General features: G+C 43.6%; 1 protein-coding gene across 1 annotated transcript in view; it reads left to right on the forward strand.

Annotated features, from left to right (window-relative positions):
• LOC311230161 (uncharacterized protein) overlaps window positions 1–14,613 on the forward strand; it is a gene marked incomplete at both ends in the record, with an annotated part of 48,018 nt that extends 33,405 nt beyond the window's left edge. The window contains 4 exons of the mRNA XM_084316352.1: window positions 2,019–2,227; window positions 7,797–7,869; window positions 12,712–12,829; window positions 14,418–14,613. Of these exons, the coding sequence (XP_084172478.1) occupies window positions 2,019–2,227; window positions 7,797–7,869; window positions 12,712–12,829; window positions 14,418–14,613 (596 nt within the window). The remainder of the gene's footprint in view (window positions 1–2,018; window positions 2,228–7,796; window positions 7,870–12,711; window positions 12,830–14,417) is intronic.
• Window positions 14,614–14,958: the final 345 nt, after the last annotated feature.

The following is a 14,958-nucleotide window of genomic DNA, read 5'->3' on the forward strand; positions in this document are numbered from 1 at the left end:
ATGTAGCTTGTCATTAGTTTACTGAGCCAACAAACTGGCATGCTACTCTAATGAGAAGCATACTGTGTGTAGTTGTTGTCAGTACAAAGAGATCATAAATCTACGCAAATTATTGTAATGTGTCTTAGCTGTGATTGGTCAGAGCGTCTGCACATATTTTCTTTGCCGACTATACATGGCAATCTGGAAGTCTGTACACGTTATTGGCCGTCTGTACAAAGGCAATTCTTGCTGTGTGAATTTTCTTCACGATAAAGAGGAAATGTATTGTTATGCCTGACGTTCTAGAGATCAGACTGTTATCAGGATCACATTAGATTAGATTCAAATGTATTGTCATAATACAGCACAAGTACAGTACAACGGAAATAAGTTGGTATCTAACCAGAGTGCAAATGTAACAGTAAAGTCCAATTGCAAAAATGCTAATCAGATGTATGTACAGTGTTATAGTATTATTTTGTAAATATGAATATATAAAAACAAATATATATATATATATATATATATATATATATATATATATATATATATATATATATATATATATATATATATATATATATAAAGCATTATTGTACATTCTATCATACAGAGTTATATGGGTAGTGTCATGAACCAAGCTCAAGGTACAGACAAAAACAAGGGAGACCACACAAGTACTTAAGGTTTTTAAAGAAAAGTAATTTAATTAAGCTATTAAACTATGTACAAAAGTAGTTAAAGAATGAGTGGATCAGTATTATCAGTAATGTAGTGAGTGCATGAATGAATCAGTGTGTGGTGCGTGTAAGTGAGAAGATGAGAAACAAACAAACCAACCAAACCAAACAAACAAAACCCAAAATGCCATGACCAGCCTGGAGGAGAGAGACAGAGATCAGAGGCAGCCTCTCTCTGATATCCTGCCTGGGACACCCCGGCCCAGGTGTGCCCCAATTAGCTGACGAGCCTTCCCCAGCTCTGCTCTGCCAGCCAGAGCAGAGGAAGACAAGACAATGTGGGAGAGGGTCGTCACAGTAGTCTAGTTTAAGGTTTGATTGATTGATTGATTGATTGATTGATTGATTGATTGATTGAAAACTGTATTAACAGATTGCAGAATGGGTACAATACAGTACAGCTCAATACACACAATTGTTAAGGGGATGCAGACCAGAGAAATACTTTCGTCTTGTTTACATCAGGGTCCCCCATTTTCAATTCATCATAAAAGTTGTGATTAGGTAGGTAGTTGTGATTATAGTGTAGGGCAGTTCTAGACAGTGAAGGCAGGCAGGTATACATTCAGTATAGGCAACAGAGTAAGGTGATAGATAGTAAAGATCTACACAAACTGAACACATTCATCAGGCTGCCACCAGCCATCATTATATCTGCTGCTGGAAAAGCTGATGAACATATTGGTGTGATACAATTTCTGGCCAGCAGATGGCAATCTACTACAGGGGGGAAAAAATTGAAATTTTAGGAGCAACTCAGGCCATCGGTTTCTCCCTGACCTACTGCACTGTGTGTATTGGGTTATTCCTTTTATTGTGTTGCTCAAATTAATTATTCTTTCAGATTAATAAAAAAAAAAAACATGCTGTAAAATTCTGCACCTAAATACGTTTACATTGGATTTACTTTGAGGTTCATACATACAAGTCTAGTGTAGGATTACATCATTTGTTACATTGCACACTAACATTAAAGTACACTACTACACTAGCATGTGTATTCAATGACATTGGTGTACCAGAATGCATATCAATGTGAGAAAGTAACTTATATACGGGCGCCCAAGTGGCGAACCATGTAACGTGCTGCGTCGCGAAGCGGCCAACCCGGGTTCGATTCCCGGACCCGGCGTCCTTTGCCGAATGTCTTCCCCCGCTCTGTCTCCCGTTCTTCCTCTCTCTCTCTCTCTACCGGACTGCCCGGTAGTAAAAACAATAAAAAAAATCTACCAAAAACATAATAAAAAAAATAAAGAAAGTAACTTATATATAACCTGTGTATTTTTCTTGATGCAGGGATCAATAGCATCTCAATTACCGCAGACATCAGCAAATCAGAAGACGTCCAGAGGATGATTGACAGCATCGTCTCCAAATGGGGAGCGATCCACATAGCATGTAACAACGCAGGGATCAACATGAACTCGGCCAGCGAGGACACCAGTCTGGAGGAGTGGGACCAAACCTTCAACGTCAATCTGAGGGGGACGTTTATGTGCTGTCAGGTGGGTAAAGACACATGTCAGGTGGGTAAAGACACATGTCAGGTGGGTAAAGACACATGTCAGGTGGGTAAAGACACATGAAGACACATGTCAGGTGGGTAAAGACACATGTCAGGTGGGTAAAGACACGTCAGGTGGGTAAAGACACATGAAGACACATGTCAGGTGGGTAAAGACACATGTCAGGTGGGTAAAGACACATGTCAGGTGGGTAAAGACACATGTCAGGTGGGTAAAGACACATGTCAGGTGGGTAAAGACACGTGTCAGGTGGGTAAAGACACATGTCAGGTGGGTAAAGACACATGTCAGGTGGGTAAAGACACATGTCAGGTGGGTAAAGACACATGTCAGGTGGGTAAAGACACATGTCAGGTGGGTAAAGACACATGAAGACACATGTCAGGTGGGTAAAGACACATGTCAGGTGGGTAAAGACACATGTCAGGTGGGTAAAGACACATGTCAGGTGGGTAAAGACACGTGTCAGGTGGGTAAAGACACATGTCAGGTGGGTAAAGACACATGTCAGGTGGGTAAAGACACATGTCAGGTGGGTAAAGACACATGTCAGGTGGGTAAAGACACATGTCAGGTGGGTAAAGACACATGTCAGGTGGGTAAAGACACATGTCAGGTGGGTAAAGACACATGTCAGGTGGGTAAAGACACGTGTCAGGTGGGTAAAGACACATGTCAGGTGGGTAAAGACACATGTCAGGTGGGTAAAGACACATGTCAGGTGGGTAAAGACGTGTGTCAGCGGTTCTCACACTAGGGCTGTCCTGAGTCTCCTTCCAAGCTTCACAAGTAATCATCAGTGAAGAATCAAAGCTGCAGGTGTAGATATGTTTTAGTAGATGACAGCTAGTATGGGGTAGATAGGTTAGATGACAGCTAGTATGGGGTAGATATATTAGATGACAGCTAGTATGGGGTAGATAGGTTAGATGACAGCTAGTATGGGGTAGATATATTAGATGACAGCTAGTATGGGGTAGATATATTAGATGACAGCTAGTATGGGGTAGATAGGTTAGATGACAGCTAGTATGGGGTAGATATATTAGATGACAGCTAGTATGGGGTAGATAGGTTAGATGACAGCTAGTATGGGGTAGATATATTAGATGACAGCTAGTATGGGGTAGATAGGTTAGATGACAGCTAGTATGGGGTAGATATTAGATGACAGCTAGTATGAGGTTCTCATGACTGCATGTCATTGTCTGAGGAGAACTGATTTACAAAATGAATGTTGTATTATTATTTCTATACATTAGTTCTTATGTAGTCATTTTCTGGAGTGCTAAAAAGCAATAAAAGCATTCAAATATTGATTTTGTTATCAATTAACATGGCAGCGATTGAAGCTTCGAAGCATTCGGGTCAGTCCCATCTCAAGGACCCCCAGGGTGACACGCATTCGTTCATAGACCCTCATTTGAAGGGTCCACATTATATTATAGATTTGTATTGTTTATGACTGCCTCCTTATTAGATTAGATTAGTTTTAATCGGTTTGGTCTTAGTCTTAGTATGTCTTAGTTGACAATGACTTTGTTAGTCAATTAGGCAATTTGTATGTTTCTTCCCACGCCGAATGAGTTATTTCCTGAGGAAATGCTATGCATATCTGGTCAGTAACCGAAAGGTTGCAGGTTCGATCCCCACTACTGACAGGAGGGTGTATTCCAGCTGTGAGCTGGTGACTGAAGGGTGGCTGGTGTTACATCTATGGTGCCCACCATCTTGCCTAAGTGCCCTTGAGCAAGCACTGAACCCCAAAACTGCTCCAGGGGCGCTACACTGCGGGCCACCCTGATGAAATGCATATGTGTGGGGGGGGACTGTGTGTGTGTAACTACTGTAGGAGGGATATGAGGACTGTATGTATGTGTAACTAGGAGGGATATGAGGACTGTGTATGTGTAACTAGGAGGGATATGAGGACTGTGTGTATGTGTAACTAGGAGGGATATGAGGACTGTGTGTATATGTAACTAGGAGGGATATGAGGACTGTATGTGTAACTAGGAGGGATATGAGGACTGTGTGTATGTGTAACTAGGAGGGATATGAGGACTGTGTATATGTGTAACTAGGAGGGATATGAGGACTGTGTGTATGTGTAACTAGGAGGGATATGAGGACTGTGTGTATGTGTAACTAGGAGGGATATGAGGACTGTGTGTATGTGTAACTAGGAGAGATATGAGGACTGTGTATATGTAACTAGGAGGGATATGAGGACTGTGTGTATGTGTAACTAGGAGGGATATGAGGACTGTGTATGTGTAACTAGGAGGGATATGAGGACTGTGTGTATATGTAACTAGGAGGGATATAAGGACTGCATATGTATGTAACTAGGATGGAAATGAGGACTGTGTGTATGTGTAACTAGGAGGGATATGATGACTGTGTATGTAACTAGGAGGGATATGAGGACTGTGTATGTGTAACTAGGAGGGATATGCCATGTTGGAAACGACGTTTGTTAATATAGTTAAACAGTCAAGTAATGGTTCAAACTAACATTTAATATAGTTAGAAAGTCCGATTAGGGTTCAAACAAACATTTAATACAGTTAAAAGTCAAATAAGGGTTCAAACTAACATTTAATATAGTTAAAATTCAAATAATGGTTCAAACTAACATTTAATATAGTTCCAACAATGTTCACGTTCAAACAAACATCTCGGCTAGTTATTGGAAATCAACATCGTTGTGAAATTAGTTGCTCTCACTAGGCCCGGACAATGCTTGGAATTGAAAACTAATATTGCTAATATTAACTCAGTCAACGCCATAGCCATGCCCCATCTCTGCTCTCTAGTGCCAGCTTTCCATTGCCTATTTTCACAACATTTGACGATCTTTGCGGATCTATTGTATATTATAGCTATATAGTCTAATATGTAAAAAACAGTAAATGTTTTCATGTATACGTTCGCATGTTATCCGTGGTGAATATTGTATAGTTTCAGAGTGATCCGGGCTAATTCCTGGAAGCTGAGTTATGGAGCGCTATGTGCATTTTGCGAAAGTCATTTGCGTTGATCGCCTGGACACGATATTATTTCCAAATCAAAGGTATATAATAGGTATTATGTTTCATCATGAAGGCATCAAAGGGGGGGGGGTCGTTTTGTGATGCTCTGATCGTCAGCAACGGCATACGTTTTGAATACTACTTACGTTGATCGTTGCGATCGATGTGAAATCATTGTAGGATCAAAGTAGGATTGATGTCATATAGTCCTTACCTTATTATACCTTATTAATTATTCCAAAATTAATATTACAATTGTCTGATCACAATTTCCAGTATTGATGTCCATCGGGTCCCTGACATGAAATGGCACAAAATATGCATCAAGTGTGCTGAACGCGTTCCAAGTTGCTCGAATGAATCGTTGCCCGGGTCCAAATTCTCCGCCCGGATTATATAAAATTTAACACACAGTGTGAAATAAGGTTTCAAAGGGTAGGCGATACTGCCGCCTAGCAGGATTCTGCCGGCATTGCACTCTCGGGGTCTCAGAATGAGTTCCAATGATAACACAGAGGTCCATGAGAGTGTATAGAATATTAAAATCTGGAAAAAGAAAAAACGATCTTAAAACATAATATTACGTATTTGGCTCTCAACGGTTGGCGAGAAAACACGTAATATTACGTGGTTGTTGCCGAATGAGTTCAAGAACGCATGCATCTGCATTGCAAATGTTGCAATATGGGCATTCTTTAGGACATGTGATAAATGGGAGAAAGTGGGAGTCTGGCATATGATTCATTCCTAGAGCCAAAGACACCAGGCCACCACAATACAGAGATTCATTCATAGAGCCGGTCATCACTGGGAAATCCATCCCAAGGCAGACGACACAATGTTGCCATACGGTTATGATGTCATACCAGGTGAACACAGGTCCCACAAAATACTGCTGTAGATAATGGTTTTTAAAGTATTTTAATAAAGTACTTTTAGATTTTAATAAACCTTTTTAAAGGTCTAGACTGTCACAAAACATATTGCAAGTCATACCTGAATGGTCATATTGGCTAAAATGATAATGATAAGCAGAATTAGTCATATTAAATAATATGTTGTCCTTATTGTGCATCCCTAGTTCTGACACAACCACAACAACAACACAGTCGTGTCATAAGCGTCATCCTTAGCTGGACTTCTATTCCCTGCAGAACTTAAGAACACCCTTCTAGTAGATGAATACATTCTGCAAAAGCAACAAGGAGGGGAAATACTAGAATATGCCAATAAAAAGAACCTCACAGAGGCTTTATACCGTAGTATATCACTGATGATATTTTCATTCAACAGATAGAGGAAAGTCCTGCGTGATTTTCCTTTTGACTCATTCTGCGCCATCGCTTAATGCTAGAACGCCATCGCTTTAATCAATGGGGAGACTGCGAGATTTGCCAGCGCTTAAAATATATCTTATATTATAGCTATAATACACCCATCGATTGTCAGTGAGTTGCTTCCAGTCAACATGCACAAAATGGATCGTTTTTTCATCCGTACATTTCCGTTTGATACCATTTTGAATATGAGTATAGTTTTGGTGATTCTTAGTAATCCCAGGAAAAGACGCGATAATAGCCCTTTAGTGGAATACACTAAACATATTGTAATTTTTCGCCTGATTATCGAATTTTCCTGAAATCAATGCTAGATTATCATTATTATCCTTCCTCATGCATACATGAAATGGCCCTCGTAGTGCGGCGCTCCCCCCGCCACCTCCTGCACTCAACGGTAAACAGCCACACACACACACACACAGCGTCGATCGCGGTAGAAAGAAATATCAGATCAACGCAAGATTGTATATATAGAGTCCTTACCTGGTCTGATGTAATGAAAAAGAAATAATCCAATTATCTGATTGCCATTCCAAATACTGCTCGTGGAGGTCCGTCCCACATTGCCCGGCATTGCATATGAAGGGAGGGGGGGGGGGGGGCAGCATAGCAGATGTAACGTTGTAAAGGCTAGTCCTGCCGAAGTATTTAAACCCCCCCGCACAGCTCAGATCGTCCCTGAAAAGAAACTACACCATTTCTAATAGAGTGAAATACCGGCTGGAAGGCGTAGGCGGTGGTATTTGCCCTTTTGCGAGCTCAGACCCATTCCCAATGATAACATCAGGCTGGATGGATGAAAAATGAATGGATATAGCTAATAAAAGAAATAACGATTAAAACCCACGTTTTCTCGTGACTGGCGTTGAATGAGTTAATGTGAAGTTATTCCTCGTCAGTCCAACCACTTTGGGGAGCTTATATTTTGGTGTGTGTATACAGTTGAAGCTTTGGCCTTCAAGAGGAAGTAAACAGAAAAGCAAATAGAAAAAAAACACTCCAGACTCCTGTGAGTCAAGGCAGACCTAGACGAATGTTTCCTTAACTGCACCCAGACGAGGGTAACTTTCAGATCAGGGTAAAAAGCTAAAAACGTTGCATGTCATTAGTAGGATATCAGCGCCTCTAGTTAAGTTGTCTAACGTGTCCACCCCCCCTGACTCCTCGCCTCAGGCTGCAGGCCGGGTGATGCTGAAGCAGGGATACGGCAAGATCATCAACACAGCCTCCATGGCCAGTCTGATCGGTGAGTGATAACTCTACCCCCCTGCCCTCCCCTCTGGGTCTCCTCCATGCATGTCTTCTAATCTCTCTGTGTGGCTACGGAGAGTGCAGGCAAAGAGAAGGAACAGGAGGCGCTGAACACCTCTCCTCCATGATAGAGACACGCCATAACAGAGATATTCTGTATGGTCAGAGTATATTGTGTGTCAATTTCAAAGAGAAAAAAACTACAAAAGAAACACTTGCTCTCAGACTTTTCTCTTCTTTTGTTAAATCTTCTGTAAATATAGTTATATGTATACACAGTATGTATGTATGTTTTTGTTTTGTTCTATTTGGACCCCAGGACGAATAGCTGTTTGTAATAAACCTCACTGTGCCTTGCCATGTCAGTGTCCTCTTGACGAACTTGGAGAGAGAGAGAGAGAGAGAGAGAGAGAGAGAGAGAGAGAGAGAGAGAGAGAGAGAGAGAGAGAGAGAGAGAAAACATCCGAAGTTGGAATAGGATTATGAAGCTTTTCTACCTCACAACTTTTACCCCTGTTAGTCTGTTATATGGTGATGCATACACACACACACACACACACACACACACTCATACACACACACACACACACACACACACACACACACACACACACACACACACACACACACACACACACACACACACACACACTCATACACACACACACTCATACACACACACACACACTCATACACACACACACTCATACACACACACACACTCATACACACACACGCATACTGTATTTATAGCAGGAAATACAATGTGTTGTGATTGCGTCTCGCTGAGGCAGTTTTGCATCATAATAAACATCCCCTCTCTCTCTCTGCGGAGCAGTCTGGGTAAGGATGCGGAAGGCAACCTGAGGTCTAACGCTGGGGCAGGGGGGGGGTTCCTGCGTCGCGGGCAAAAAACGCGTGCCTGGGCGCCAGCGGGCCGTGTTTGAACAACGGAAGACGCTTTTAGAGTTTTACCGAGAGCCTAGTGGAAGGCTCTTCCAACAGGTCTCTCCAGAGGAGCAGGCTCCACTTCATCAGCAGTGCCGTCGGATAGCCAGTAAACCCGCCGTGCCATATGGGGCCCCGGTCCCAATTGTGGGGGGCAATCTGTGAAACAGGAGCAAGCTGGTAAATAGAGGCCAGGATGAAAAAAAAGAAAGAAAGTGATCAATTACTCACATTACGCGCAGTCCTTCAGGAGATTACTTTATTGGTCTGGACATCTGTTATAATATTGTCATAATGTGTAATCAGGTGGGAGCTGTTCTAGCCAAGTGGAGGACCAAAAAGCTGCCGTAAATGCCCAATTAAAATGCACAATGACAGCTTTTTGTCCATCTGCTGAGTAGAATTTGTGTGTACATGTACGCGACAATGTGTGTGCGCGTACGCGCCCCAACCCGCTCCCCCCCCGCCTCTCTCTCCCTCAGGAGAACGGTGGTCGGCGGCTCGGTGACACAGACGCAGACCTCTCTCTCTTTCCCCCCGTGATGAACTATGGGAGTTGACGCGGTCATATTCTTCATTCCGTTTGGCTTGTTTGAGAGATGACCTAACTGAGGGATAGAGGGCTTTATGACTCCGCGCCGGTCAAAGTTACACCTGCGCCCGCACCCCCGCCGCATGCTAATAAAGCGCTACAACATGGCCGCCGCTCAACGTCTCCATTCTTGAGTGAGAGTGTATCATTTGAACTCTTATCTTGTCGGCCCCCGGAAGAATTCAGAATGTATAGCCGCGCCTGATAAAGACTGTGTTTTTCCCCCTCCGACTTGAAATAGGCAATAAGTATCAGGGTGAATGTTAAAGAGGGCTTTAGAGCAACGCTCTCCCTCTCCCTCCTCCTCCTCCTCTCTGAGGATTACTTCTTTTACAGATGGAGAAAACATCAATGCAGGTTTATTTGAAGGATGAAGGTATTTTCTGAACGGTATTTTGGAGCAGTATATCATCAGGTCTTGAGCGAGGATTAGTGCTGTTAGGCTTTTTTTCACATTTTTCTTTTCTTTTTTTTTTGCTGTGTTTCCTGTCTCGATAAGTCGGATTTCACCTTCAATCTGCGTGTAAGCCCTGGGCTCTGCTCCTCCTCGCCTGCTCCTCCGCGGGCCCCCATAGCCTCCTACCCTCATCCAGCCGTACCCATCCCCACCCCTGCCGTACACTCTGGAACCACCTCAACTTGACCTCTGCTGTCTCACGTGGTCCCATTATACTCTGTTCACCTTGTAGGCCCCGCCCACTTCCGCTGTTTTTATTTCCTGTCGCTCGTCTCTGTGACAGAGATGTTGGCGAGCGGGGGATGTTCCCAAACCGAATACATAATGAATCTGTTAGTGCTAAACTGTTTAGCTAGCTCACTGTCCTTGTAACAAAGATATTTGTAAAGGAATAAAAGAAGGGACTTGTCGTTATTCAATCTAAATGGACAGACTTCGAAGGCTAATATATCCCTTTCTAGACACAGTGTCACGCACTTATAGCAAGTTGAAAGACAAACCTGGAGAGCTGGCAGCGCTGCCTCTCATAAGGTGGGGAGACATTCTACTAGAACTAGACCATATTGGTACTCCAGGCATACAGTTCATTTGTTTCACAACCGTCCCAGAACCATCCATTATTCCTCCCGAACTGAAGAGAATCCTTTTATTCATGTCCTGTCCTGAGTCCGTCCCTCAATCTGTTTCTGTACCATCCCAGACACAATTTGAATCGTCCCCGGCATGTCAAGACACACTTCAATTTAAAGCCCTGCACTCGGCTACCATGTACCAGGCCCTCAGTTCAGTACAGTTCACTTTATTGTCCCAGATGGGTGGCTTGGCTCAGATAATGACAACACACCAAATATATCATAGACATACAGTATATGCCCTCCCTGTTCCCCAACCTGTCCTTCCCTGTACAGTATGTGAGCTGTTTTCTACAATGTATGTTCAAACAAACATCTCTGCTAGTTATTGGAAATCAACCTCGTTGTGAAATGAGTTGCTCTGACTAGGCCCGGACAATGCTTTGAATTGAAAACTAATATTGCTAATATTAAAGGTATTGCTATTCTTTTGACATCATTTCATGGAGCTGTAATCAAAACAAGGATTTAATGTGCCCGATGACATCACTGGTGGTGTTTTTAGATGTGTGTGAGATTATGTGCAAAATAAATCACCATTGTTTTTTGGTGAAGTGCCCCTTTAACCTAAAATAGAGACGGAGGGGGGGGGGGGACAACGGGGGATCATCGCTTTTCTAAGTTCTACCGCATTTCAACAACATGCGGGATACGCCTCCCAGCCGTGACCCTGTTCTCTCCTTTATGAGAGCGGGAGATGCAGGATGCTCCAGCCTGCCTCCCCTGGACCAATCCCTGCCCCTCTCTGCAGCTGCTCGGTATTCATCATCCCCGTCCCCGCTAAAGCCATTTGGCAGTCAGATCACCGGGTGACGGGGTTAACTACTAAAGTTGTATGTAACTTGGAGCCTTCCTCGCCGTGATTAATCAACCTGAGCAAAATGATCCCCTGTCCCGGCATCCCACGCACTGTGCAGCATCTGTGATGGTCAAGGCAAACAAATGGCACCCCGCCTCTGTTGCTGAGGACGGTGCATAACTGGACATTACAAGCAATTAATTTGACATGGCTTCATACCGCAGGGTCCTCCTCTGCCGCTAATGGAGGGGCTCTCTTCATCATAACATCCACAGCACTGCAAAAATAAATTACAAGGAATAAATAAATAATGGTGAAAACCCCTGTCGCAGAGTACTGTATTTTCTAATCACATATTGAGTATTAAGATGTTATTTTCAAAAAACAGCTGAATGAATTTCACTTGTTCCAGTTCAACTGAATTTGTTGAGACATTTCTTAAAACAAGTGACCATATCTGGAATCAATACGGTCAGGCCCCACCCATATAGGGGGGTCCATGGAGGCCAGCAATAAACGTATGTTTAATATGATATGGGTTAAGCAGGTTTGGAGAGGGGCCATTCATGAGACTTCTTCATTTCTGTGTTTCGGCCTATAATGTTGCTTGTTTTGAAAAATTCCTTGAATCAAGCTAATTTGTATTAGTACATGTGAAATTGTCTCACCCCATTGGTATCCCCCCCCCCCAATACACACACACACACACACTTATTTCAAGGAAATACGATTTTTTTCAATACAAGACCACATTTCTTGCAAAGATGGAGATTTATTTTTGCAGTGTAGAAACCACAGGGCTCCGTTATGATGGAGCCGCAATGTAAATCATAATCCATAGGCTGTTACTCTATAGAGTGAATCTGTTGTGTTTGCGTTTGCGTGCTGGAAAAATATGAACATATCAAACTGGGATCTTGAGTAAAGTTGAATGATGTCAAGTTAGACCGCGCTCTCAAGATTCTACACTGGGTGCTGAAATCCCATTAAGTATTATATAAAAAAGAAGCAGTGAAGCTAGACCAGCACTCTCAGGTTCAAGTATTTAATGGCAGCCTGAAACAAACATGTTTCGGAATTACATATTCCTTCTTCAGTGTTATAGCTTGAATGATAGTTGAAGTTGAATGATAACATGACAATTGCTAAACCGAACCACAAAATTGTCAGTGAGAAAGACTTGAAGACATTGCAGTTAGACAGGACAATATCTCCATAAAATTTATTATCTTGTGATTTTTGGTAACTTCTCTTTTCATCTCTCCTCTCCTCTCCTCTCCTCTCCTCTCCTCTCTTCTCTTCTCTTCTCTCCTCATCTCACCTCTCCTCTTCTCTTCTCTCCTCATCTCTCCTCTCCTCTCCTCTCCTCTCCTCTCCTCTCCTCTCCTCTCCTCTCCTCTCCTCTCCAGTGCCCCATCCACAGAAGCAGCTCTCCTACAACACCTCGAAGGCTGGCGTGGTCAAACTGACACAGACTCTGGGCACCGAATGGATCGACAGAGGAGTCCACGTCAACTGCATCTCGCCGTAAGCGTTGCCCGTCTTTTTCGTCTTAATTGTTTTCCTCTTCATGTTTGTGCCAAAGCACAGCCGCTCCATCTTGGAGTGTTTAGTGTAACGGATGCTCTGCCAGAAGGAGAGTGGTGATTAGTGTATTTGCCTTCGTATGAAGAGCCCCATTTGAGGATGATGCACCAATTTAAGTCCTCAAACAGTGCATCAGTGCTTAATTAGATGACGTCTTGAGGGATGAATCAACCAAACACTTGCTCTAATTGTTCCATTCAATTAGGGAATCAAATTAGCATCCTTCGACTCCGAGTGTTGCCATGACAATAGATGCCTTGTTTGTGTCTATTTGTCTGTGAAGCCGAGCAGTGGGGGGGAAGAAAGGGGGAAAAGAGAGGAAGGGCCTCTGCGTGTGTTAAGTGGAGCATCCCTTAGCCCCAACCATCCCTGAGCAAATCCGTCCGGCGGCGCGGGGTTTGAGCCGGGGCCCCGTCACAGCCGCGGAACAAAGCGCTTGCTCGCCACGCTCAGCTTTATTTATCGCCAGCTTGTTTGCTAATTTTAATTTGCTAAGAAGCAATTCTCCCCCCCCCCTCCCCCCACGCTAACCGGGTATCTCAATGGGCCGCTGATTTCTTTGAAGTGACAGTCGGTAAATATGCATAAAAAAGGGACACAATTAGCACTCGCGAGGTTGACTGCAGCCTGATTTCATTGGCAACTTTAGCCGCGGCTGTGATAAGCTGCATTATCTAGAAAATTGGCTGAGGGAAAACAGCACCTCTGATTGCCAGGAAAGGTTCCAGATAACGGGCCCGGCTGAAGAGAAATATAATTGAGGTGGAATATGTTAACCAAGGTGTCACACGCTGCTTGGAAGTGCTAATTTAGCCAAATGTTGGAATTCCATATCAAGGCGCGGGGGAACACATCAGGAGGAAAGATGATTTGGGGCTCGCGGCTTCTATTCACTGTCACATCGATTGTGTGAAAAGTCAGAAGTTGTCTCACATTAAGACACAGGCGTGTTGACGTGTTTATCCAAACGCTGGGGTCTGTGATACATTTATTAAGTGCAGAGAACATCATTGGTTATGATTGACAAATGTTGACACAGAGCTATTAGATAGGAGAGCGGCTGCCGGAGCTTGAAAAGTCCCCCGGCTTTGAGGTGGAGACAACGGTACCTGTTTTGTATTATACTTATTTTTTTTACAACACCCCTCAAATACAGTGCCTTGGCATCAAAGTAACCCGAGCACATATCAGTCACAAATCAAAACCTCGCCGTCGGGGAGATGTGTACAAAGTGCTTTTCAGGCTGTTAGACAAATTATGCCAGACAGTCCCCCTCCTCGCACCGGTTGGCAGACGTGCCAGTCATTAAAGTGCCACCATAGTAAATATCATCAGCGATTGCCACACTGTTCTCTTTCTTCAAGGGATAATTGGGTTTATTTTAGTCACCAAAGTGGTGGCTCTGAAACAACACTGTCACTCCTGGCTCCTGAAGCCTTGATTCCTCTGATTTCGTCTTGCTGGATGCCTTTTTTTCTCTCACCACCACTCACTTTCTCTCTCTCTCTCTCTCTCTCTCTTTTTTCAGGGGGATTGTTGACACCCCTCTCATCCACTCGGAGAGTCTGAGGCCTCTGGTGCAGCGCTGGCTGTCAGATATCCCCGCTGGAAGACTGGCTCAAGTGACAGACCTGCAAGCTGCACTGGTCTATTTGGCATGTGATGCCTCAGACTACATGACAGGCCATAACTTAGTCATAGAGGGTGGGCAAAGTCTGTGGTAGGGGGGGGGGTGTAGAGAGAGAAACTTTCTTCTCCTTCTCTTCTCCTGGGATTACTCTGGGGAATAGACGACGCCTATATCTCCATTCAGAGTGAGCCTCGGTAGAGGACGTAGGGGACAATACACTCAGATGTGAATGTCCATTAACCCTTTCACTACCACACTACCAAGAGGTTAACCCTTTCACTACCACACTACCAAGAGGTTAACCCTTTCACTGCGACAATCCTTTCACTACCACACTACAGACGGTTAACCCTTTCACTACCTCACTACCTTCTGTAGTGGTAGTGAAAGGGTTAAAGGATAATTCTGGTTCTCTTTAACACATTGACCGCCATAAACG

This window comes from Notolepis coatsorum (assembly GCF_963971535.1).
Source record: "Notolepis coatsorum genome assembly, chromosome: 6".
In the NCBI taxonomy this organism is placed as follows: Eukaryota; Metazoa; Chordata; class Actinopteri; order Aulopiformes; family Paralepididae; genus Notolepis; species Notolepis coatsorum.